Here is a 26345-nt window from a genome sequence, read left to right as displayed (position 1 = left end):
GGCTCATAATTGCCGGGAACACTGATGGTTTGGTGAAGTTACAATGCAGCGTTCCTGCACCTTTTACTAGTTTTATGTGTTCTTAATCTCTAAGAATTTGAGTGTATATATTTTGGTGCTCAACCACTTCACTGCCTGATGTTGATGCCTGTTTGTTTAGTGGCATGTTTTATAAAAGTTGTATATTAAAGTGCACACACACATATATATTATCTACTTGTATATGTGGGTATGTATTATTATAAACTAGTTTATGCAGCAATTTTACTTCTACTGTGCCAAAATATTCTCCAGCACTATACATATCAGTAGGTCCATGTGCAAACAATATCAGACATTACAGAATAAAGGCCCCGTTACACGCAACGACGTATCTAACGATATATTGTCGGGGTCACGGACATCCGGCATTGTTAGCGACGTCGTTGCGTGTGACACCAACGAGTGGCCGTTAACGATGGAAAATACTCACCAAATTTTCCATCGTTGACACGTCGTTCAAATTCAAAAAATCGTTGATTGTTGAGGACGCAGGTTGTGTTGCCTCGGGAACGACGAACTACAGCTTACCTGCGGCCGCGAGGAAGGAAAGAGGTGGGTGGGATGTTACGGCCACTCATTTCCGCCCCTCCGCTTCTATTGGGCAGCCGCTTAGTGACGCCGCACGAACCGCCCCCTTAGAAAGGAGGCGGTTCGCCTGACACAGCGACGTTGCTAGGCAGGTAAGTCCGTGTGACTGCTCCTAACGATATTGTGCGCCACTGGCAACTATTTGCCCGTGACGCACCAACAACGGGGGCGGGTACGCTTGCTAGCGATATTGCTGCGTGTAAAGCCCCCTTTACACAAATGAGAAGTGAGGACCCCGCTCTCCAGCTTACAAGCCGAAAGAATATAGGGGAGACACACAGAATGAGTTACCGTACTTTTCGTTTTATAAAACGCACTGGATTATAAGGTGCTCCCCAAATTTAGAGGAGGAAAATAGAAAAAAATATTTTTTTTATGTTAAAATGGGAGTCTGTCTTATAATCCTAGTGTGTCTTATAATAGCTCACCAGGTGGGAGCGGTGGTGGTGGAGCAGCTCAGGAGGATCACAGGAGGCATAGTCGATAATGCTGCGGGCTCGGAGTAGGAGGTATCGCAGCTTAAAAGGGTCAGTGGACGGAGGGTCGCTGATGCTGCAGGCTCGGAGGAGGGGGTGTCATAGCTCAAGAGGGTCAGTGATACTGCAGGCTCGGCGGTATCACGGTGGGCGGCATTCATGTGCCGGTGGGCGGCATTGAATTGCTGACAGTTGACACTATGAACTTTAAGATGATGGCCACGGAGGCAGATTAGCCTCCGTGGCCATTTTCTTGAAGTCCCTTGCATCAAGCGCCGGCAGTTCAATGGAGCTCGTATCTCGCCGGCAGATCCATGGTGCCTGCTGCCACGATACCCCCGGACCCGCAGTTATCGCCGACCATCTGTCCTGTGACCTTCTTGAGCCGCTGCACTGCAATGACACCCTCTCCTCTGAGCCCTCAGTATCGCAGACCCTGCCTCCTGCGAACCCCGCTCCACCACTGGTTCCCCGGTAACCCATATCCGTATTATAAGCCACACCCCCACTTCTTCCCCCAGTTTTGGGGTGGAAAAAGTGTGTCTTATAATCCGGAAAATACGGTATATGTAAAGCAGCCCGAAGCAGTCTACAGACAGTAAATAGCCATGAGATAGTTCTTGGGTACAATGCTGATGCAGTCTTTATTATACAGTCATTCTTATCTAGACCCTGATTGATGCTAAGATTAATGACTAGTTGCTCCTCAGAATTTTAATGAGGATTTAATAACATGTTCTTTCCAGCACTCTTAAGGTACCGTCACACATAACGAGATCGCTAGCGAGATCGCAGCTGAGTCACGGTTTCCGTGACGCAGTAGCGATCCCGTTAGCGATCTCGTTATGTGTGACACCTACCAGCGATCAGGCCCCTGCTGTGAGATCTCTAGTCGTTGCAGAATGGTCCAGGCCATTTTCTTCAAAGGCGATGTCCTGCTGGGCAGTACACATTGCTGTGTGTGACACTGAGTGACAGGGTCACAGTGACTGCTGAGATCGTTATACAGGTCACTACTGCAACCTGTATTGTTCCTGCATCGTTGGTAAGGTCTGACTGTGTGACATCTCACCTGCGACCTCCCAGCGACTTACCTGCGATCCCTATCAGGTCGCATCGTTTTCGGGATCGCTGGTAAGTCGTTGTGTGTGACTGGGCCTTTAGAATCTAATAACCAGTCATCTATCTTATGCACCTCTGTTTTCTACTTTTGATTGGATCGTTTCTTCTTTACTCTATCCTGCGAGATTAAAAGGAAATGATATGCCATTGCCAAATGTACTCAGGTAATTTTTTCTTTTTCTATCTATGTAGCACTTAAAGCAACAGCAAGAAGGACTAAGCCATTTAATCGGCATAATAAAGGATGACCTGGAAGACATCAAGTTAATTGAGCAAGGACTGAGCGATAACGTTCATATACGTGGAGCAATGTTCAGTTGATGTAATAAACTCCTTTTTTTTTCCTTGAGGACATTCATTGTGTTAAAAGTACTTCATTTCCAGGAACGATAAGACATTGAACAGGATTGGGTCCTCTTTTGACAATAAATTGTATACTGGACAGTGCAGAATTATATTTTCTTCCAAATTTTGCCATGTCTTTGTTACAGACTGATCTCCCAATAATGTCACATTCTTTACCTGCAGCATAATAATAAGAAAAAACATTCTCCTAACAGAAGTGTAAATCAAAAAACCTAAATATAGCCTTATTTAGTACCATAATGGTGACGTGCAGAAATTGACAGCTGTCATGTCATCTTGGGTGTTATAGTCAGTGTTGTTAGGCCTGTCATATCTCAACGCTGATTTTTTTAATGTTTATATTTAATATGGGGTCTTATTGGAAATATATAATGAATAAATATTTTTCTTACAGATTATGTATGTTTCATAATTTCCGTTTATAAATATGCTGGTTCCTGATGCTGACAAATTTTGTAAAGGAAAGTACCCTGATAAACAAGAAGTGTTACAAGAAAATGTTAGTTATTTCCTCATCTATAGTAAACTGTTTCACGCAACCCAAAGTGTCTATTCACTCATTCTTTGCTATCTAATGATGGATAGCTAGGTGGATATCTATGTAAGTACTGTGGAAAAGGTTTAGGTAGGTGTAAAAAAAAAAAAAAAGTACAGCAAATTAAAAATGAGTCAAAAATAGAAGTCATAGATTATTTTTATCTTCATGTGAGTGAGATCTTCTGTGCCTTTTGAACTCCAGATTAATAAGATTTGTCTGATGAGGGCTCGGCAAATCAGTAAAGCACACACTTAGGGGTACTTCACACATAGCGAGATCGCTGCTGAGTCACAGGTTTTGTGATGTACCAGTGACCTCGACAGCAATCTCGCTGTGTGTGACACTGAGCAGCGACCTGGCCCCTGATGTAAAATCGCTGATCGTTACACACTGTTCTGGTTCATTTTTAGATCGTCGGGCTCCCGCAGGGCAGCATGCATCAGTGTGTTTGACACCTTTACCCAACGACCTCGTTCGCGACTCACGTAAGCATGCATCTTCGTTGTTTTCCGCGCCCTGTCTGTTCTGATTGGTGATTGCTACTGCGTTCGGATTGGCCGCTTCCATCCTCTATTCTTGCTTGTAGATCGCAGTACATTCCAGAGGGCTGAATTCACTTGTCCCGGACCGCGTGTAGCAGCAGATCGTAATACAGTCCATTCTGCATCGGGACTGTAGTATGGACAAGGATGGAGAAGGATGGAAGCGCTATTATGTTGCCTTCTCTAAACGCAAGGCCGCCCAGTCACAACGCAGTTACGACCACCAATCTGAGCAGGGGGGGCGCGGAAAAGGCAATGTAGATGCACGCCTATGTTACTAATCAAGATTTGAATCGTGCTATGTGACAGGGTACCAGCGACCGCTGTATCGTTGCTGCGTTGTTGGGAACATCTGACTGTTTGACAGCTCACCAGCAACCCTGTAGCGATGTACCAGCGATCCTGACCAGGTCGTATCGTGGTCTGAATTGCTGGTACGTCGTTTAGTGAGACGGTACCCTTAGTATGGTGTACGCAGACTTCTACTTCTCAGCTATTAATGGAAATGCCGGCCCTTCAATAGTCACAGAGAAAATGTTCCCTGTGAACTATGAACTTATATATAAGTACTTTATCGGCATGAATAGCATTGTGAAACCCCTCCCCCACCTCCGTCAGTTACTTGATTACTATGAGATCAGAAGATATAGTAGGACAAGATGGATACCACAACCACTGAAATTGATTTTGTTCTCTCACAATTTAAACAAATGCAAAGTGAATGAACATATGAGAAGTCAAAAATCAATGTTTAGTGTGAATACAAACTTTGAGTTCAAAATGGCATCAATTTTACTACGGTAGGTGTACACTTGCATAAAATCAGGGATTTTGCACAATTGTCAGGTGTATTAGAAACCTATTACACCAAAAAGATGATATTCATAATCATTTTGATATGTTGATTGAATCACATCTAGAAACAAATTCCGATGTGTAGATCTCTTAAAAGTGGGTGAGGAACAGCCAAACTGTGTTAGGAAGATGATGATGTGGAAGACAGTCATGTCTCAGGTCATAAACCATGGTAAGACTGCTCTGCAGCCAGACAAAATGTTATAATGTAGGAAAAATAGCAAAAAGCGCAGTAGGGACCGATGAAAAGGAGATTAAGGGCATTGCTCACCAAGTAAAGACGTGCATCACACAACAAGGATAAATCTTAAAAATGTCAGCTGATGTAGAGCCACGGGTTAACAAAAACACAAAACCTTGAAATACAAGCAGAGAAACAGTAGGTGGGGTATCTGCACTGCTGATAGAGATACAAAATAATGTCCATTATACAAAGTAAACTTGATGAAGTATTAATATCTACTCGTTCTTAAGTCTTCAGGACTTCATCAGGATAGGTACCTTTACATCCACCAAGAAGTAACAGTTTGAATAAAAAACGGTGACACGGCATGGTTCAAAGTAGAGTGAGGCGTCAGACAAAGCTGCATCTTGTCACCATTTCTCTTCAATTCATATGTAGAAGCTATTTTCAGGAAGGCAGACTTGTCGAAAAAGAGGAATCAAAATTTCTGGTTGATTCACAGTCAATCTTAAATACGCACACAATACAACATTGATAGCAACACGTGTAGATGGAATGAAGGACATATGAAGTGTCAAGATGGCTCAAATATGAGACTTCTACTCAATACAAAGACAAAGATTGACTACTGGCAGGTACAACCAGGACACATTTGAGATGGATGACGACAAACTAGAAGTAAAGGATTCCAACCTACTCTGATTTTATAATCAGTCAAGATGCAGCGACAACACCAGAAGTCAATAGGAGAATAGCTATGGGCAAATCAACAATGCAGTCACTGGAGAAGGTCCTCAAATCGGGAAACATTTCACTGGTGATTAAGACACGGCTCGTACATAGTCTGGTCTTTTCTGTAGTCCCATATGGATATGAAACTTGGACGATAAAGAACTAAGACAGAAGAAGAATCAACACCTTCCAAATGTGGTGCTGTAGAAGGATGTTACCAAACATGAACAAACAAATCAAACCAGATATGTGACTCAAAGTAAGGATCATTGGGGGACACAGGACCTTGGGTGTATGCTGCTGTGACTAGGAGGCTGACACTAAGTAGACAGAAAAATGTTAGCTCCTCCCTAGCAGTGTACACACCGAGCGGGAGGCGGATCCCTACCCGTTTTTTTGCTTAGTGTCGTAGGAGGCTGATGTGGCCTCTCATGGCCCACTCGGCCACTTTTTTTTTCCATCGGCGCGCTCATCGCTCTACACACTGGACCTGGTTCGTGCTCTCAGAACATAAGTGTCAAGAACTGCTCCGTTTTGCAAGTCGGATGCGCTGTTCATACTTTTTCTAGGTCCCAAAAGGGGAATGCCTGCTTCCAAAGCCACGATTGCAAGATGGATCCGGTCGACCATATCTGAGGCCGTGCGGTGGGAGGGTCTTGGGCGATCAGGCTGCGCAGGTCTGCAGAGCCGCCACGTGGTCTAGCCTGCATACTTTTGCAAGGTTTTACCAGGTACACACACAGGCTTTGGCGGACGCCAGTCTGCGGAGAAAAGTTTTGCAGGCAGCAGTCGCACACCTCTAGAGGTAGTGCGGCTGTTACATGTAGTAGACACTCTCAGCAGAGGAGCTGTCTATTCGTAAAGTGTTAAAAATTCCCACCCAGGGACTACTTTTGGACGTCCCAAGGTCCTGTGTTCCCCGATGAAACGAAAGGGAAGGATTTTTGTGTACTCACTGTATAATCTTTCTCTGTCTTTTCATTGGGGGAGACTGCTCCCACCCTGATTTGTTTCGGTTTTTCCCTTTCGCCCATGACAGCACCACCTGAGATAGGTTCCGCCCACATCAGGACAGGAAACCCACTGATAAAAAGGCGGTACCTCTCCTCCACATCAGAAGTCTTTTCTCCTGGAGGACCAGATACTGAAGTCACAATCCCTGGTCACCTTGGCGATTGAAAAACCAGTCATGAGCCTCAGACAGGCTGTCTCTTGTGGGGACCCTCACATCCTGCATCCCCACGGTTCCTTGGGCTCAGATAGATATGAGATCCCTTCAGATGGAGGTCCTGGTCTGACAGCAACAGTCAGGAGGCTTCTTGGATATGAGACTCCGCTTGGATCCAAAGGTGTTGCTTTCTCTGTCCTGGTGGCAGGACTTGACTCTATTGTCCACTGGGGTGTCCGGGTGTCCCAACATCACGGATATCATCCCAACAGATGCAGGTCACTTAGACTGGGGAGCTTACCTGAGAACTCACCTGTTACAAGGACTATGGGACGATCATGTGAGGACTCAGTCCTCAAACTTCAGTGAACTAACTGCAATAAAATCAGCCAGGGATCATCCCATGACAATAGATGCAATGCCGATCCCCTGGTCACAGGGTCTTCTATATGCCTTTCCACCCCTGGTTCTTCTTCCGGCGGTGCTCAGGAAGGTTCGGGAAGAAGAGGCCCTCATTATCCTCATAGCTCACTTCTGGCCAAAAAGAGCCTGGTTCTGTTGGCTCCAAAGACTGGCAATATCAGACCCTTGGATACTGCCGGACAGGACAGACCTACTACTCCAGGGACCAATGTGCCAACCCAAGGCTCCTACCCTCAATTTGACAGCGTGGCATTTGAAAGGCGGCTGCTCCTAGCGCAGGGATTCTCCTGAGAATTTAGTAAAACTCTCCTTAAAAGTAGGAAGCCGGTCGCCACTGGTTTTTAGGGAAGGGTCTGTGAAAAATCCAGCAAGTTTCCTGGGCACAGATCGGGGGTCCCCCTCTCTTCCCGGCCATCCTGGAAATCCTTCAGTAAGGGTTGGATTGAACGTATCCACTAGCACCTTGAAGGTACAAGTTTTGGCCCTAGGAGCCCTCTATAAACATAACCTCAGAGAATAGATGGATTAGCAGGTTCATTAAATCCTGTGCTAGAGCGACTCCTGTCCCTTCTACTCGCATGCCTCCCTGGGATTAAATCTTGTCCTTGATGCCCTTTATAGACACCCCATTGAGCCCCTTTCAGATGTTCCCTCCAAGACCCTGAAGGTGGTACTACTCATTGCTTGACGTCCGCTAGACGGGTGGGTGACCTACAGGTGCTCTCCATTGTCCATCCATATACCTAAATTTTGGTCGATAAGGTTGAAAGAAAAAGTTCTCGTAGACCTCGAGAGCTAAGAAGACGTTGTAGACAATCCGTTCCAAGCAAAGACTGAAGTTTATTCCGAGATAGCAACAGAGCAGATAAGACAGGTTATCGGCACGAAGACACACGCAGGTGTCTTGTAGAACAGCAGAATTAGCAACAGATGAAGAAGAAGTGTCCCCGATAGGCGTGTGGGGGCTTTTATACATGTTAGACAAAGGAAAGCTCATACTGCAGAGAAAGGCGTACACATTAGAAAACAAAGAATATAATGATACATCATGACATTATTTACGAGCATTGCGGTAAAAACTTATCAGATCCCTATGGGCCTCCATGGTACTTTTAATTAATTCAGTAATGTTGTCATGGCTAACATCTCTGATCCCTGAAGGCGCCTCTACTTCACATAACTCTTCAAACACTGACAACTCTATTGACAACTTTGTTTCTTTATCAATTCAATATACCTACTGTTTATGACTACACATCACCATCTATCAACTGACGCAATTGTATTCTTCTATTCGATTTAACCTTTTTAGACTTTTTCTTATACTTGCTAACAATACTGATGTCATCTCTATCCCCTCTCTGGGGGTGAACTCTAGCCAATGCATCTCATTAGCTGCAAAGTTAGTTTGCTCAAGTCTGACCAAGATGGCTGTTAGATGCAACATGGCTGCTCAGCATATTTTGGCTGACTAGTCTCTAACAACTCCCCCTTTTGTACTCTGTCCAGAGTACAACTTACAGCACTGAGATACGTAAGGGTGAATTGCCATAGACAGGATTATCGAGAGACCGCATTGACTCATACACCTGTAAGCCAGTTTTTTCAAGAGATCAGATTGAGCACGTACATAGAGGGCCCATATCCCTAACAAAAACAAAAAAAACACACAAAAAATAATCAAAGTAGGAGTCCAAAGTAATCAAAGTATGAGTCCCAAGGTAATGAGTCCTGTAACAGTCCTTAAATCTTATGATCCATGTTTCCTGCTTTTCTTCCTCTCCAAATTCTGGAATCTTCAGATCTTCTCCCCCTCTCACACTATCAGAGTCCCACTGTATAGTGTGAAACTCTACCTCCAGATACTCTGGCGGATCCATGGTTAGGGACCTGTGGGAAAAATAAAAGTGAGGTATCAGTTCTTACCAATATTAAGAAGTTTGCATTGATCAATGTGAACACTTTTAACACCTTTGTTTGTTGGCTTGCTAAACCTATGTACTCCTAATATTGGGGGGCTGATCACTTGAGTGATGAAAAATGAACACTCCCAATTTGCTTCTCTGAGTTCTACCTGAAGTTTTTAACTATGATCTGAGCTTGTGTAACAATTTTGGATTGAAAGGATTTTTCAGTAGGATTGACAACTTTTAGCCATCTGAAAAACAGTATGTTACTAAAGGTGTTAAATCTGTTGTTGGTTTTGGTGCCACTGATCCCTCTGTACTATGGCTTGTTCTGGGCAAGGAGATACAATGTCACTTGGCAAATGAACAGGCATCTGTCTTCCCGTCATTAATTCAAAAGGAGAAATTCCTGTGGATTTGGAAGCCACAGCACGGATGGCCAGCAGAATAGCTGGTAAAATCAAAGGAGCAAATCCGACTATCTGTCTTACTTGATTCGTCGTCCAGTGTACAGCCAATACATGCTTCATGCACAAAGTGAAGCCCTTTTCCATGCACGTTAACAACTGAGCGGAAAAACCCAAGGCATGTAAATGACTTGCAATTTCAGAACCTTCTTTGGGCCATTCTTGCAAAAGCACAGATGAGATGGATACATCCCCTGTGCAGGGCTGGGAGGGATCAGGGTTGATGCCATGGCTGCAGTGAGAGCCCGCTTTAACCCGTCAAAGGCCTGTAGGATTTCGATAATGATTTGGACATAATCATTCTCAATACATTTTAGGAGCTCATATAGTGGTTTAGCAAGGCAAGCAAAATCTACAATAAATTATCTGGAAAAATTAACAATGGGTACGGAGAAAAATCCGTTTGCAATGTCAAGACATGAAAACACTTTACATTCATTCCTCAGCTGCGACATGACTTCAGGGACAGATGCAACAAAGTAAGCAGCTAACGGAGTGTACTTATTTACAAGTCTCAGGTCCACAACTATGCGAAAGCTACCATCTGTCTTTTTGACAGGCAGGATGGGGCTGTTGCACAGGCAGTTTCTATGCAGGACCACTCCCTGTTTTTCCAACCCAGAAACTGCCACCCGTATGTACGGGGTGATTTCTTCAGGAATTCGGTACTGTCGCTGGAAAGGTGGTAGCTTATCACCATCAATTTTAACCTGAATTTGCATTAGACCACAATCAGTTTCATTTGAAGTCCACAATTCTGGGAACAACTGTTTCAATTCATCTTTTAAAGCATCATTTGCAACATTTTCCCCAAAATTTCATCAGTACATAGATTCAAGCTGGCAATGTCTACTTTATGACTCTCCAGCTCTTCTTCCACAGGCACAATAACGGAACAAACAGTGGCTCTCTTGTCACGCCACAGAGCTCGGTTACATAAATCAACAATTCCCAATGCTCCTAGTACATCAGTTCCCAAAATAGTGGAGTCCAACTGTGGATTTACCCAAAAAGTACATCGAAGACCCCTTTGCTTCGATCCCCCTGAGTCCTGAAATCTCAGGTTCACTGGACGGCTTTTTGTTGCTTGAATACAGGAGCCTTCAAATCCTACCAAAGTGGTAGTTTCAGGCAGTCCAGGGGGTGACTGCAATTTGTGCCCAGTTACAAAACCGAGGCTCCTGTATGAACGAGAAAGTCTTCCCACGATAGCCCCTCCATTCTCCCTCTGACATATGGTCGTCCATCCGTGCCCAGGGAAAGATGGGCAAGAAAGGTGAGGGGAACAGGGGGTTCACGGCATCAATCCGTGTCTCCCGCCGTGGGAAGCCCAAAAAAATCCATCATTCTCGTCTATGAAAATCTTTCGCCCCACAGCCCCCACCTCTGCCCCAAAGAGACCATCAGCGAGAGCCCGGTCCTCATATTCCTGCAGCTCCTTCACTGCCGGAGCATAGAAACGAGGAGGGGTGGCTCCACCCTGAATAGCATTGATCTCTGAGCCTGTGTAATTAAGAGCTAGGGGGGCGGAAGGTCCCTGAGTGGCAGGGTTAACCATTTGAAGACCATTGTACTGCTGATACTGCCGGGGATCATCCACGAGGGGATAACGAGGTCTTACTCCCTGTGGATGGGGTCCGGGAATACCTCGGGACATGGGGGGGTTAAATGGTACCCGAGGTATGTTCCTCTGCTCCAAATGAGGACACTGACGTTTGATATGTCTCACCTGTCCACAGAAATAACACACCGGAGGACCCCTATTGGGGTTCCGAAAGGGGGGCTCTGCCGACTGGGACCAGCCCATTCTCGGCAGCTGGCCATCCCCCCCTGGAAACCCTGGTCTCCGTGAATCAGCAGATGCAACCCAAGGCGCGCGGTAGGCAAAAACATTAGATTCGTCTCCCTTCGTCTTGGACTGCATGGTTCTGACATTGGTTAACAAGGCTTCGACTACATCCTCAATAGATTCAGCATTATTCAAAACCCCTGACTTGAAAGCCCCGTCAAAGGGTAATTTCCTCACAAACTGTTCCATCATCACATTTCTATTCCCTTGATCCATACTACTCAATAACTTGTCAAACACTACGCACCAGGCTGCAACCCACTTACTTGCTTCAACTCTAAGCTCATCCCCTTTCTTAATTTTGAAGGACTCTAACAATCCTGGATTAGACTTTCTCCCTCGTGGCTTTTGGGAGATCACTAACTTCATCCTCCCCTGAGAATCTGTAAGGTCATAATGAATCCCTCTTCCTTCTTGTACTTTGTAGTGGGACAAAAATTCAGGAGGAACAAAGGACAGAAAGTATAGGGCAGCATCCTCTGTGGACTCAATTTGAAACTTATTCAACCATGATTCAAAACCAAGAACATTACGAAACACCCCTTTACTTTCATCCCAATTGGGCAGGTTTTTAATTAATTTAAGATGTAACAGGGACGCCTGGCCGGGAGCTATTTTAGAGGTAGAAGTGGCATTAGGTTTATCCTCTATCTGGGATGAATCGTCCCCATCATCAGATTCCCCTGCATCTCTCTTTAACTGCTCCTGCATCAACTGAATATGTTTTATCACTACTTCTTGTTTTTCCATATGTTCTCTCATCCAGTTCTGTAACCTAAGTCTCCATTCCTCAACTTTCTTCCCTGTCACACTCTGACTCTGTGCCAGCTCCCCCTTCTCTTTCATCGCTGCATGCTGGTCCCGGAGCTCATACCCCTCCCTTTGTGCTACCTCTGCTTGCTTTAATGTCTCATTCAGCTGTGCTTCTCTCTCCCCATACATTACTCCATTTCGCGTGACCCCACTAATATGCTGTCTCTGAGGCTGTCTTTCAATTGTCTGGTCAAAAGCCATCACTGTCTTACACAAAGCCGCTACTCGGCACCCTTCCCTAACTAGCGACTTCTTTCTGTCTAATTCTCTATTCTCTTGCACAAACCAGTGCATCCTTTTTAACGATGTAACTTCTGTATTAACCCCTTCTACCTGGGGTGTGTTAGCATGCCTTTCTGCCTGTCTTTTTAACCACTCCATATCAGTTCAGTGGTCTACAAGGACGCGTTTTAAGTCTGCTCTAGTATCAACCAATGCGATTCAAGCAAGAGTTAGATACTCACACCTCTCTGTATGGAAGACCCGTGTGCCGGCTTGAGTCGACCAAGTGAGATGTAGTTGCTTTCCAGCCTCACTCACTACGTTTGCCAGGCGTATCCCTCCGTCTTTTAAAGCCTCTTTGCTACCGTGGCACAAAACGGTTCTCCACGTCCTTGTAGATAAACTCACAAAGAGGTTTCTTCTTAGTTAAACATAAATCTCTATAGTCCTTAGTCTCTTATAATAAATAAAAAAAACACTCGGGCAGACTGGGATGCACTCGTGAGTGGTTCTCTTCAGGCTGGCTTCCTTTGAGTGACTTCCACGTGGCGCCACGCTTTTTTCTTCTTTTTCCCTTCCAGTCCTTAGCTCTCGTCTACAAATTCTTCCTAGGTTCTTCTTGGAGGCAGCCACCGTCCTGGCTTCTCCTCCTTAGCTGAGCTCGCCACTTGAAAGAAAAAGTTCTCGTAGACCTCGAGAGCTAAGAAGACGTTGTAGACAATCCGTTCCAAGCAAAGACTGAAGTTTATTCCGAGATAGCAACAGAGCAGATAAGACAGGTTATCGGCACGAAGACACACGCAGGTGTCTTGTAGAACAGCAGAATTAGCAACAGATGAAGAAGTGTCCCCGATAGGCGTGTGGGGGCTTTTATACATGTTAGACAAAGGAAAGCTCATACTGCAGAGAAAGGCGTACACATTAGAAAACAAAGAATATAATGATACATCATGACATTATTTACGAGCATTGCGGTAGAAACTTATCAGATCCCTATGGGCCTCCATGGTACTTTTAATTAATTCAGTAATGTTGTCATGGCTAACATCTCTGATCCCTGAAGGCGCCTCTACTTCACATAACTCTTCAAACACTGACAACTCTATTGACAACTTTGTTTCTTTATCAATTCAATATACCTACTGTTTATGACTACACATCACCATCTATCAACTGACGCAATTGTATTCTTCTTAGACTTTTTAGACTTTTTAGACTTTTTCTTATACTTGCTAACAATACTGATGTCATCTCTATCCCCTCTCTGGGGGTGAACTCTAGCCAATGCATCTCATTAGCTGCAAAGTTAGTTTGCTCAAGTCTGACCAAGATGGCTGTTAGATGCAACATGGCTGCTCAGCATATTTTGGCTGACTAGTCTCTAACAAGGTGGTATTGCGTACAGATCCCTCATAGCCTTAAGTGGTCAAGCCCTTCACAGGTGCCAGAAATTTATACTGCCTTCCATTGTGACCCTCCTTCCAATGACAAAGTGGACAGGCTCCATAGCTTGGATGTAAGACTTGCCCTTATAACCTACTTAGATAGGACCAGGGAATTGCGAGAATCTTAGGCCCTGTTTTTGTTATTTTACAGCCCCCGGACTTTCCCTAGAACGTATCTACTAGCACCTTGGCTAGGTGGGCCCGGGATGCTATGTCGCTGACCTACTCAGCTAAGGGGGTGCCAGTTCCCCTGCAGATTAGGGCCTTTCCACTGGGTCACTTTCTACTACTTGGGCTGAGCGGGCAGAGGTGTCTATTGATCATATATGCAGGGCCGCCACTTGGTCCTCTTCCTCTACCTTTTTCTGTCACTATAGACTTGACTTGTCCTCCACGGCCGACCCTTCTTGGTAGACTGGTATTACAGGCGGTGGTCCCTCCCTAAGGTGATTGGTCTCTAGAATCTCTCAGGTGGTGCTGTCATAGGCGAAAGGGAAAAATCTTAATTACTTACCGGTAATGGGATTTTCAGAAGCCCATGACAGCACCCTTAGTTCCCCCCCCCCCTATTCACTGGTTATGGGCACCCTTCGGGGAGTGTTAGGGTTAATGGTGTATTCCTTTGGTGGTGGTGTGATTTAACATTTTTGTTTGTGTTTTGTTGGTCCTCTCTGGCTCTGTAAACCTACTGATGTGGAGGAGAGGTACCGCCTTTTTATCAGTGGGTTTCCTGTCCTGATGTGGGTGGAACCTATCTCTCAGGTAGTGCTGTCATGGGCTTCTTAAAATCCCATTACCGGTAAGTAATTAAGATTTTTTTTTTGCCTACTTGTTTCTGTAGGTTTTCTCCCGGTCCACATATGGCCGCAATACATGTTATTGATTACTACATGTATTGATTTTTACATGTTATTGATTACTACATATTATTAGTTATTACTTTGGACTTAGATATGGTTGTTCTGTTTCTCTTCCTACTGCTTGTGTACAAGCCTCCGGTTTGGGGTGTACACGGCTAGGGAGGAGCTAACATTTTTCTGTCTTAGTGTCAGCCTCCTAGTCACAGCAGCATGCTCCCAAGGTCCTGTGTCCCCCAATGAAGACTCAGAGGAAGAGATTTTACTGTGAGTACACAAAAATCCTTCTATTTTGGACACATCATACAAAGAGAGCAATCACTGGAAAGAAGGAAATCGTGGTTGAAAAAGTATAAGGAACAAGGTGAAGAGGAAGACCAGCAACCTAATAGTGTGATACAATCAAGAACACAGAGAAGACCCTGGTGGATCTATCTAGGCTTGCACAGGATTGATCTTCCTACAGAGTTCATCCATCAAATTGCCATGGCTTGATATTTAGCTGTAGGCGGTTAAACCCCCCCCCAAAAAACTTACCTTTAATTCAGCTGGCCATAGATGTGAGATTGTAGGTTTTTTGACAAATAATCACTTGTATTATTTTGATCAGGGCAATAGAAAGTTCTATGACCATACTATCACGCAAAAATTAATCAAACAATGGTAGTGCAAATACTATATTTATAACAAAAGCGCAAGTTTATGACCAACGTCCATACAAAAACAACATACTCCATCATATTCTGGTGGTAATAAATGTGTTGCAATAATGTACATAATCAAAATAATACTTTTTGCATAGCCATTCTATCTATAGGCGGAATTAGTCAGACAGTCGTTCACATAGTTCATAGTTCTGCACATTTTGCATTATACAGAATTATACAATTACATGATGTATATATAGATATTAACAAGTAGAAATACATTTATTTACACATTTCTAAATTTGTATATTGTGAACAGACATTATCACACCCATAGTTTGGTAGCTAACGTGTTTCTTCATGGAATTGTCTGTGTGCTTGTCACAAACCCTCAGGTATGTCTCCTCAGAATGTCTGGTTTCCATCAAAAATGCTATTCTCGGTCTTCAATATTAGGCCTGTCAGCCAATCGGAAAGCTTCCAAAAATTCATTGATGTCTATATTCCCATCCTTATTAAAGTCCATGCTCTTAGCCATGTTACAGATAGCTTCATCACTGACATCAATTTTTAAGTGTGAGCTCAGCAGTTTCCATGTGTTTTTGAATTCTTCAAATGAAATGAGCCCTGAAACAAAAATCCAATTAATTTTGAAATGTAAATTTACAAAATTGTAAAGAAAAATAAATAAAGGCCACAGTCCTGGCAATGATCACTGCAATGTTCTCCTTAGGCCATACACTTGTCGTAAGTACTGTTACATCATATGGGTTTGAGGCAGTAACCCCATTTGTGAGCCAGAAAGGAAAAAAGACTTTGTAAGAGCAGCTCCCTCTTTAACAAAGTCAAGAAATTCATAACATGCTCATCTCAATGACTACCATGTAATAATGCATAAAACAATGACTCCTGCTCTGGGGGACTCGGCCATATATTCCATATTGCAATTTGTCAGTAATGCCATTAGTAGTTGTAATAACGCCTGTAAAAGCATCATTGCCGCCTCTACAGGATGATTTACACTTTTTGAAAAGTTACAGGTAGTGATGGGCAAACCCAAACTGTAAAGTACCAGACACCTAGTGTCCATGCACAGACCCTGAACACTGACTTCTCAGGGGAGTCCGTGTTACTGTTCGGGTTTGGCCACCCGAATAAGAATAAAAAAAAAAGGAGGAAGGAAAATGGTGATTAAATCAGGACAATTCTATTTACCGAGTCTCTGCATGGCTGTCACAATGCTTTCGGGTCCGCTCATTAAATCTCATGCATATTTACTGCTACTCCCGTACACTCTGTGAGAGCATCTTTGATTGGTTGCAGTCAGACTGCCGGCATTTGTGATTGGTTGCCCTCACACTAGCTGTCTAGGTTCCTGAAGTGGAGTGTAAAAATAAATAATTGGAAAAAATAGTGTAGAGTCTCCCATGTTTTGATACCCACTGCAGATAAAGCAGACAGTGGGAGACTGCAAATGTCAGCTGTCTGCATTTGCTTGGCTGTGTATCAAAATACAAGAGACCCCATGTGGCTTTTTTTTAATTATTTAAATAATTTAAAAAAAAATGGTGTGGGTTCCCTCAAATTTTGATACCCAGCCAAGATAAAGTAGACAGCTGGGGGCTGGTATTCTCAGGCTGGGGAGACCCATGGTTACTGGGCTCTCCCCAGCCTAAAGGTACCTGGCTCATCCTGATTGCCCTGGAGCAGTGGCAATCAGGCTAATACAAGGGGTTAATGACAGTTGTGACTTGTAAAAAAAAATCACAGCTGTCATCAAGCCCGAGATTAGTAATGGGTAGGGATCTACGAGACTCCCTCGTTATTAATTATGTAAGTAAAAAGAAGTAATCACAAAACAGAGAAAAATCCTTTATTTAAAAGCAAAAATAAACCCTGTTCTCTTTCTCCAATTAACTCCCAAAACACCCCTGCAGGTCTGACGTAATCCACAACACGACATCCTACGCTGATTCCAGCTCTGCTACATCTGAGGTCACATTAGAAGACATGACCGATCACTGTGGCCTCAGGGCCACACTGAAGGAGCGCAGCTGTGAGAGCTGTAACATTAGTGAGAGCACCTGAGGTCACAGCTGGAGGTTCCCGCGGCACCCCAGCTTTGACCTCATGTGAACGCAGTGAACTCACCTCAGATGAACTCATTGCCAGATTACCAGCTTAGGCTATGTAGGCACGTTGGGTATTTGGTTCCAGAAAATCTGCATCGCCTAGCAGAAAAATGCATCAAAAATGCGATGTGTGTTTGATGAGGATTTGTTCCTGGAGATGCAGATTTGGTGTAAATTTCTGCAACAAATTTCTGCATCAAATCTGCATCTCCAGGAAGAAAAATTCACCAAAAAATGCAATTTTTCTGCCAGGAGATGGGAGATGCGGTTTTGAAGCAGAAATGTGTTGCAATTGAAATTTCTGCACCAAATCTGCAGCTCATGGCAGGAAAATGATCAAAACAGCATTGTGTTTTTTGGTGCATTTTTCTGCCAAGATATGCAACACATTTCTGCACCAAATCTACATCTCCCTCCCTCAATAACCATGCGCTTCCCCAGCCTGAGAAAACCAGCCCCCAGCTGTCTGCTTTATCTTGGCTGGGTATCTATATTTGGTAGGACCCCACTACGTTGTTTCAAATTATTTAGTCAAATAATTTTTAAAAAGCCGCATGGTGTCCCTCACATTTTGATATACAGCCAAGATAACGCACCCAGCTGAGGGCTACAGCCTTAATCTGTCTGCTTTATTTGTGCTGTGTATCAAAATACAGGTATCCCCATGCGGCTATTTTCCAGTTATTTACTTATTTTTACAGTCCAGGGACACAGACAGCAAGTGTGAGGGCAGCCAATCACAGACACTTTCATAGAGGTGGACAAGGGAAGCAGTGAAAATACATGAGATTTAATGAGCGGACCCATGAGATTGCAGCGCGTAGACTTGGTACGTAACATTGTCCTGCTTTAGTCCCCGTTCTGCTTCCTTTTGCAGCCCCCTAACCCTTACTAATACCATTTTAAAGCACACAGCTCGAGTCCCCATAGACATATATGGATTTCAGGGTCCGGTCCCGAGCCAAACTTTTTTTTTTTTTGTTTTTAAAGTCTGACTGGACCCACTGAACCTGAACATCTGCGGATTCGCCCTTCTCCAGTCAAGGAAATTACTCTCCGCTGCTGCCTAATACAGTGCGATTTGATACCTTGACTCCCCCCTCAGCTTCTGCCCTCCTGCGTATTTCATCTACAGATATGACAGAAGGTTGGGAGAAGCCAAGTCCCTCTTAGGCTGCTTTCACACCTCCGGTTTTTGCTGAGCGGCACAATACGGCGGCGCTTTGCAGAAAAATCGCAAACGGTTTTTTTGCCGCCGGTTGCGTTTTTTCTGCATAGACTTGCATTAGTGCCGTATTGTGCTGCATGTACTTGCATTGCGTCCGGTTTTTGCCGGTTGCGGCATATTTAGCCCATGCAGCAGCCGGATGGAACGTTGCCTGGCACGGTTTTTTGTGCGGCGAAAAAACCGCATCGCGCCGGATCCGGTGCGATGCGTCGCGATTTACAATGCAAGCCTATGGCCGCCGGATGCGTTTTTTTGCACTGCGCATGCTCAGTATCAAGCCGCATCCGTCAAAAAACGGACAGGCCGCATGGAAAAACTTATGCAACGGATCCGTTTTTTTCGCCGCATCCGTTGCATAGGTTTTTGAGCCGCACTGCTAAAACCGGATGTGTGAAAGCAGCCTTAGATAAATGTCCGGCTTCATCTTCTGGTTTTTGAAATATTGCAATGATGGGTTAGGTACCTGTGGTCTGACAAAATCCTCCCTGAAAAGAGTGGGAAGGTCATAAATGGCCAAAAACAGACAGCTCTGTACCAACTTCTGCACACCATAAATGCAGACTTGGTGCAGGGACAAGTTTCGTCCTTCGGTAGTATTGCCAGAACTTGTTTATTCCACTTGTCCATACTACCTCACTTTACTACAAAGTAGTAAAACACCCTTCCTGACAACAACATGATGTGGAGGAGAAATGTTTGACTTGACTTTACACAGCAGACTGCTCCCACAACCTGTGAGTGGGTACAAACATACACTACATAGCTGCACTAAACCACAGAGGGAATATTGTACATAATAAAGATGGATAGGATAAGGGAAAAAATAAGCAAAACATTCCATTAATTCAGAAAATTATCTCTTATCCAAAAGAAAAGGGATATCGTGCTGATCACTAAGTGTGACTGAATAAGGAATTCTGGTGTATCTGCCAACGGGGTCATTGACATTAAAGGGGTTGTCCAGTTTATATCGATAATTCTGCAGTCACTCTATGTGACTGCAGACTTGTAAAAGTAGATTTTGGGTACTCACCGTAAAATCTCTTTCTTGGAGCCTTCATTGGGGGACACAGGAAACCATGGGTGTATGCTGCTGGGACTAGGAGGTGACACTATGCAAATAAGAAAGTTGACTCCTCCCACGTAGTATACACCCACTGACTGGAGCTGAGGAGATCAGTTTGTGTAAAAGCAGTACGAGGAGAAGCTTGAAAACTAGCACATTCCGGATCCATTGAAGTCTTAGAAAAGGGCGGGTGCTGTGTCCCCCAATGAAGGCTCCAAGAAAGAGATTTTACGGTGAGTACCCAAAATCTACTTTTCTTTATCGCTTCATTGGGGGACACAGGAAACCATGGGACGTCCTAAAGCAGTGCCCAAGGGTGGGAAGAGAAAAAACCCGAAAACAGGGTTAGGAGAGACCAGATTACTTGACCGGAACCTGGACCTAGACCCCGAAAGGAACTCCTACCCTGCCAGGGGCCGAAGTACAGGAGAGGAGTTAGAGTACTTAGGGAGCACTAAGAACTAGTGTAAAATGCATGGGTAATAGGATGATCAGGGAGAAACTGCATCCTCTGAGGCCTGTACGTAAGAAGCTAAGGAACTAAGGCGACTGACAGGGATAGGTCAGGCTAAGAAGAAAAGGCCCGACAGGCCCTGGTACTACGTTTGAGAGAGGAAGAATGAGCGAAGGACTCGGGCACCTGGTAGAGGTAGGTGCTAGGTAAGCGGAGGCCAAAGGAACCTTGGCCCATTATTGCCGCAGGATGACTAAACAGAAAACCGACCACCTGAGAGGGAGCAAGGGATTCGAGACATTTGAGAAAAGTGGAAGGGGATTCCGCCATAGGGGGACCTGACCTGTTGATTCCACAGCACCTGAGAGAAGTGATCTTACTCTAGTGGAAGAAACAGCCTGCAGGCGGGGAAAATAATATGGGAAATAGTTCCCCTGTGTATGTAAGTGGTCAAGAGAACCTGTGAGGTTCGGAGAAAAATGACAAGGTTAAGGAACCAAGGAATTCCAAGAACCAAATCTCACTATGACGTGAAGGGAGTCCTAGCATCTATATTGATGTGACTGGGAAACTCGAACCCTGGAATCGGGTACTGGGTGACCCTTGCGGTGAATTATGGGGAAGGAGAACCTCCATGGGAGAGGGCTCCTGTGAATGACAAAAGGCACAAGACCTGTGGAAGAAGGAAGAACCCTTTCGAGGGGGACTTCGAGAAAGGGGTCGGACTATGTCGTCGGCTGAAGCGCTAGCCGACCAGGGGAGTGACGCCTATCCCTGGAAGGTGGCAAGGAAGATGTGACGGAGGAATGAATGAAAAATTCTTATTGTTATTATAGAACGCGTCATCACGTCACAACAAGGAGTGACGACGAATGGAAGGAAATGAGTGAGAATATGAGAGTATAAATGGTCTGGCAGGAACTTGCAGGAATGCACAAGCGTCTGAGACCAAGCGGTGGCGAGTGGTCGCGGAATTTGGTATGTCAGGTGCATCGGAGAGAACTAGCATATCCCCAAGAGCCAACCTGAATGACTACGATAGGGGGGAAAACAGAGGGAGACCCGGGGCAGGGGAAAAGAAGACCCCTCTTGGCCTGAAAAGGAAGCAGGTCATGTCTAGGTGTCAACTGAGATTGGCAGATCAGGCGTGGACCAGTCGCTGTAGTGTTGAGTGTTCGGGTGGAAACACCCAGTGGTCTGAGCATTCAGGGCTCCCTGAAGAATTCTGCTGTGGAAAGTAGACAGACAGTTATATGAAACCTTACAGCTTGTCCGGAAGAGTGGGCCCAAGGACTGGGCAGTCAGGATACTAGAAGTCCCTTGGTGAAGCTGGTCCTCCGTGGAATCAATACTGGTTAGACGATCCTGTGTCTGGTTCTTAACTTCACCTGTTGACCGTGAAGGGAATAAGGAAATCTGATCTCTAACTGAAAGAGAGAAAATGTAAGTAACGATATATGGTTTTAAACCTTTACAGTGCCTGGTCGGAACCCTAGTGGGGGGTGCGGCCAAGGCAGTTCTAGACCAAGGAATAGGCAGATACCAGAATTACCACGAACCACCCGGGGACGGTGGTAGGAAGTAGAACGGACAACCTACTGGTTAGTGGACAGAGCTGCACCTTGCTTACCTCATTTGAAGACCCAAATGACTGCTGCTTCAAGAAGCGATGCAGCCAGTGTACGGTCAAGAGAGGAAAAACCTTACCATGTGGCTACCTAGGAGGAATGGTGCGAGGTCGGAGAAGGTCCCAGACCACTGGGAGGCGACCAAATGAGAGCTGCTGCTGTGCTGCGTCAAAGGGTCCGTGGTTGCTGCAGGGAGTGAATCACACGACCCTCCAGTTAGAAGGTCGCGTGTTGCCTTACCTCAATATCACGTTACCTGTATGGTGCGAGGTAGGAAAAAATCTGCAGATCGCTTGAAGAGAGAACTGGCCAGGGTATCCTGGCTTACTTTCAGGTTACCTGAATGAGTAGTCTGAAGCAGGAGAAAACTCACTGGTCACTGGGAAGCGACCTGATGACAGCTGCTGCCGTACCATGTTAGGGATCCATGGAGACCGCAGTCCTCGCGTCAGTCGAAGAAGGAGGAGATACCTGAGCCGCCAGGTGAGGTAGCACGTTTGACTCGCTGGGTCGTAAGCGGGCAACCCTTACCTGTTACGGTATCCAGCATCTGGTCTGGAGAACGCTGGTCTCTTGGATAGCGGACCGGATCATCGACCTTCAATACAGGCACTGAATGTGACAGTTGCTGCCGTACCTGAGACCACAGTCCTCGTCTCCGTCAAAGATGAAGGAGATACCTGACCCGCCAGGTGAGGTATTACGTTTGACTTGCTGGGTAGTGAGCAGGGCAACACATACCTGTTATGGTACCCAGCTTCTGGTCAGGAGAAACGCTAGTCCCTTGGATAGTGGGCAGGATCAGTGATCTTGAATCCTGGCACTGAATGCGACAGCTGCTGGCGGGCCGTCTCATGTGGCAGTGGTGGATGGAGCTCTCGCCTAAGTCGAAGATGAGCGGAAGGCTGAACAGGGCACTCAAGCCTGCTGCAGTATCCGGCTTCTGGTGCTGATAAGTGCTGGCCCATAGGTAAGAGGGCAGGTTCCCCAAATCACTCACGCTGTAGTAGACAGGGGGATATAGAAACGCTGCACACAACATATATAGAGGGTACGTCTTAGAAATACTAGCACACCGGATAGTGGGTAGGTGGATAGAGCAAACACTGGATAGTGGATACTGGCACCCTGGGAGATGGGCCGACATATAGAGACACTGGTACACAGGCAAGTGGACAGGTCTATGGAACCCTCAATCAGAATGGCGGACGGGTTGATAGAATAAAACCCTTTAGCACACTGAAACTGACAGGTGCACATAGAGACCTAAGCCCCTGAACAGTGGGAAGGTTCACACAACGCTGTTACAGTGGAGTAGACAGGTGCGTATAGAAACCCTGTTACACTGAGTAATGTAAGGGCTTGTGAAAACCCTGATACGCCAAAGCAAACAAATGTATGTGGAAACGCTGGCCCACGGAACAGCGGGCAGGATCCCCAAAGCACCTGGGTAATGGAACATCAGGATTGACGCAGACAGTGGCACACTGGGAAGTGAACAGGTACAGGGGGACGTTGGCACACAGTAGCAGGTCAGTGCCAAGAGGCACGCTGGTCCGCTGGATAGTGGACAGTAGGAGACTAGTACGCCGATGAAGACTAGTACATAAAGAAACACAGGCACACTGGTGTCACTTGTGCACAGGTGGCAACTGCGCACTATAACCGTCAGGTGGCACGCAGAGACACTGACACATGGGACAGAGGACAGATACATGAATACACAGGGCGTAAGCATGGGACACACTGGAAAGAAACTGACCGGTTCACGGAGACACTGGAACGATCACGGAAGGAAAAGTCATGGACCGCCGTGTAACAACGTGTGTAGCGAGATGTAAACTTCTGATTGCTGGGTAGAGCGCTATAATCTATCCGTAACCTGACGGATAACCGGGAGTAAGGACAATAGCCTGGGGAAGATTTAGAATGCTGTAGAGACGTCCGCAATTTGTGCCACAGGCGCATAATACCGCTGGACACCTAGGATTAGTAATTAGTGCTATAGGCGGTAAATATCTGGGAGACAGAATGGCTAGGATGATATGTGTACAACACAGACAGAAGACAATAAAATTGTACGACATACGGCTGCTTCACAAGGCGGTATCTTAGTGAAAAGGCCTGTTCCCTCACCAACAGGACTGTAGTTCAAGTATAACAGTACCCTGGAGAATGAGCCCTGAGGGGGGTTAGGGACCTGTTGGAGGGCTCAGATGTAGCGCACTGAATGCTGCGAGAACGCTGACAGACCCCGGGGTCAGGGGAGCAGTGGCCTAATCGCTGCTAGTGGGGAGCGCAGGGTCCAGCACTGCCTGCGGGGAGGACCTGCGGCGGTGGCGGTACGGACGGCCTGGAGGGGCACAGCGGTGCTAGGAACGCTTACCCGGCCGGTGAAGCGGGCCTGGCGGCGGCGCGAGCAGCGCTCACCCGGGCGGAAGCACGGGTGCGGCGGCTGCAGAGTCAACCTACCCGGGCGGAGGATGTCAGATTTCGCGGCAGCGCAGATTACCCGGTGGGGAGGGCCGGAACAGGCGCAGGGATGACGTGCGCCGAGGGTTGGCGCCCGGAAATGACGTCAGACGCCGGAGGAGGACTGAGGCCGCGCGAAGAGAAAAGAGGCGGGAGATTTGAAAAACCCCGTGCGCGCGGACAGAATACCGGCTGGGGACGCGGGCTGGAGGGCGCGCAGATACTGAGGGGACCGCAGAGCCAGGGGCTAAATTTTGAAGGTAGTCCGCCGGAAAGGGACGCCGTGCTTCTATGGAGCTGCGGGCCGCAATGGGGCCGGGGGTTAAAGTTTAACGACAGGCCGCCGGGGGATGGGCCGCCGGGGGTAGTGGACGCCACGGCAGAGGGGCCGATCGGAGGGACGCAGAGAGGCCGCACTACAGGAGCTACGGGTGGCCTGGGGTGGGGATCTAAGGGAGATATGGGACCCCCTGACCCAAATGGCGAGGGGGCTGTGGGGATTATATAGACGGGATCCCTCCCCCTCATAACCCGGGACGGGGGAGTGCAGAGTACTTACCCTAAGGTCCCGGCTTGTCCTGATCCTGGATGCGTCCTGGAAGGCAAGGGAAGACATCTCGACGTTCGTCCCGGGGATAGGGAAGACCGGAAGGGTACCTCTCCATCCTAGGTACTGTCTTCGTCTTCATACCCCACAATCAGGCTCGGGAGCGAGAGAGTCTTTGGGGAGAGGGGCAAGGACCATCCGCCTGTCCCTCTGTGCGGATGCCCCCCAAACCGCTTGGAAGTGTTAGGGGGGTAGGGTCCTGCCAGACAGACACGGAAGACAACGGAAGTGGCGGACGGACCCCACTTCTGTGCGACCGGTCTCTATGTGGGAGAGCAGGGTGAGCGATTACACCCTGTCGCCCGATGAGCTGTGTCTGAAAAACAAAGGGAGAATATTAATAAAACACAACAATACAAACCTGAAGGGCTGAGAGCAGCCCCTGCGTGTCCAACCTCCTCGGACACTAAGCAAAAACTGATCTCCTCAGCTCCAGTCAGTGGGTGTATACTACGTGGGAGGAGTCAACTTTCTTATTTGCATAGTGTCACCTCCTAGTCCCAGCAGCATACACCCATGGTTTCCGGTGTCCCCCAATGAAGCGATAAAGAAATCCTCATATTGCGTGACCTGTGCGCTGTGATGATTCACCGGGGTCAGAACCAGAAACAGTGGTCAGGTGGCTACGATGTATACCTCTGGCCACATTCTAACAAGAGGAGCATATGAGGATTCATATGTCTGCAGTCACATAGAGTGGATGCAGACTTGTGGATTCAGACAGGACAACCCCTTTAATGAATGAGACAGAGATAATTTGTGATCTGGCGGATCTTACTGCAGGGTCCACCTTTTTGAGGCAGGCACAAAAATGCAGTCAACCACATGTTTGTACCCACCCTAAAAAGAGGGATTGTGACGAAAAGGAGGTTAGGAAGAACGCAAAGTCTATCCATGTGCTTCATTAACGTTAATGACCCTGTTGGTGAATGTGTTTGAATCCCATTTTTGGGGATTCTGATGGAGCTGCTGATATGGCTAAAATGTGATGTGAACCCAGCAGAAAAAAACATCCAACAGCACATGTACCACGAGAGCCACATATGTGTATCTTCAAACACAAAGCATGAATACCCTTGTGCTACTCTTTAGCTATAGATCATATTATCCAGGTTTCTTCTGATTTTTTTTCAGTAGAGCTATTAGTAAAGCAGAGGTCTATCAGCACGAATACAAGTAGAAATATTAGCACAATCCATACCTGTCATTGATAGCTGCAACACTCACCTGAGCTGTCACTATCAATAATCCGAAATATTGTTTCCAAGTCTGATCTGTTTCTATAGAGAGCCTCCAGGAGACTGGAATGTAAGTTCTGCCAATGATAAAGATGATATTCCATAAAGTGTGTGAGAGTATGCTTATAACGTGTGGATAACAAATTATTTTTTGTGATGGTAAAAGAAAAAAAGATGGCTCAATTCAACAGACATACATAGAGCTTGTACCAGCAGGCAATATGTTCTCGGCCATATATAGAAGTCATTTTTTCTGCTCATTTCATTTCTGGTAAGT

General features: G+C 46.1%; 2 protein-coding genes across 4 annotated transcripts in view; one reads left to right on the top strand and one right to left on the bottom strand.

Annotated features, from left to right (window-relative positions):
• Positions 1–2990, top strand: part of NUP54 (nucleoporin 54) — a 101499-nt gene extending 98509 nt beyond the window's left edge. For all 3 annotated transcript variants that reach the window (XM_075337480.1, XM_075337497.1, XM_075337488.1), the window contains one exon: positions 2421–2990. In XM_075337480.1, the coding sequence (XP_075193595.1) occupies positions 2421–2549 (129 nt within the window). In that variant the 3' untranslated portion in view covers positions 2550–2990. The remainder of the gene's footprint in view (positions 1–2420) is intronic.
• A 12303-nt stretch (positions 2991–15293) lies between these two features.
• The window catches only part of PPEF2 (protein phosphatase with EF-hand domain 2), an 80904-nt gene continuing 69852 nt past the window's right edge, over positions 15294–26345 (bottom strand). The window contains exons 14-15 of the mRNA XM_075337468.1: positions 26058–26145; positions 15294–15870 (exon numbers count right to left, since the gene is read on the bottom strand). Coding sequence (XP_075193583.1) covers positions 15677–15870; positions 26058–26145 — 282 coding nt within the window. The 3' untranslated portion in view covers positions 15294–15676. The remainder of the gene's footprint in view (positions 15871–26057; positions 26146–26345) is intronic.

This window comes from Anomaloglossus baeobatrachus, chromosome 1, assembly GCF_048569485.1.
Source record: "Anomaloglossus baeobatrachus isolate aAnoBae1 chromosome 1, aAnoBae1.hap1, whole genome shotgun sequence".
Taxonomy (NCBI): Eukaryota; Metazoa; Chordata; class Amphibia; order Anura; family Aromobatidae; genus Anomaloglossus; species Anomaloglossus baeobatrachus.
The sequence above is the reverse complement of the archived record's forward strand: the minus strand, read 5'-3'. Positions and strand labels throughout refer to the sequence as shown.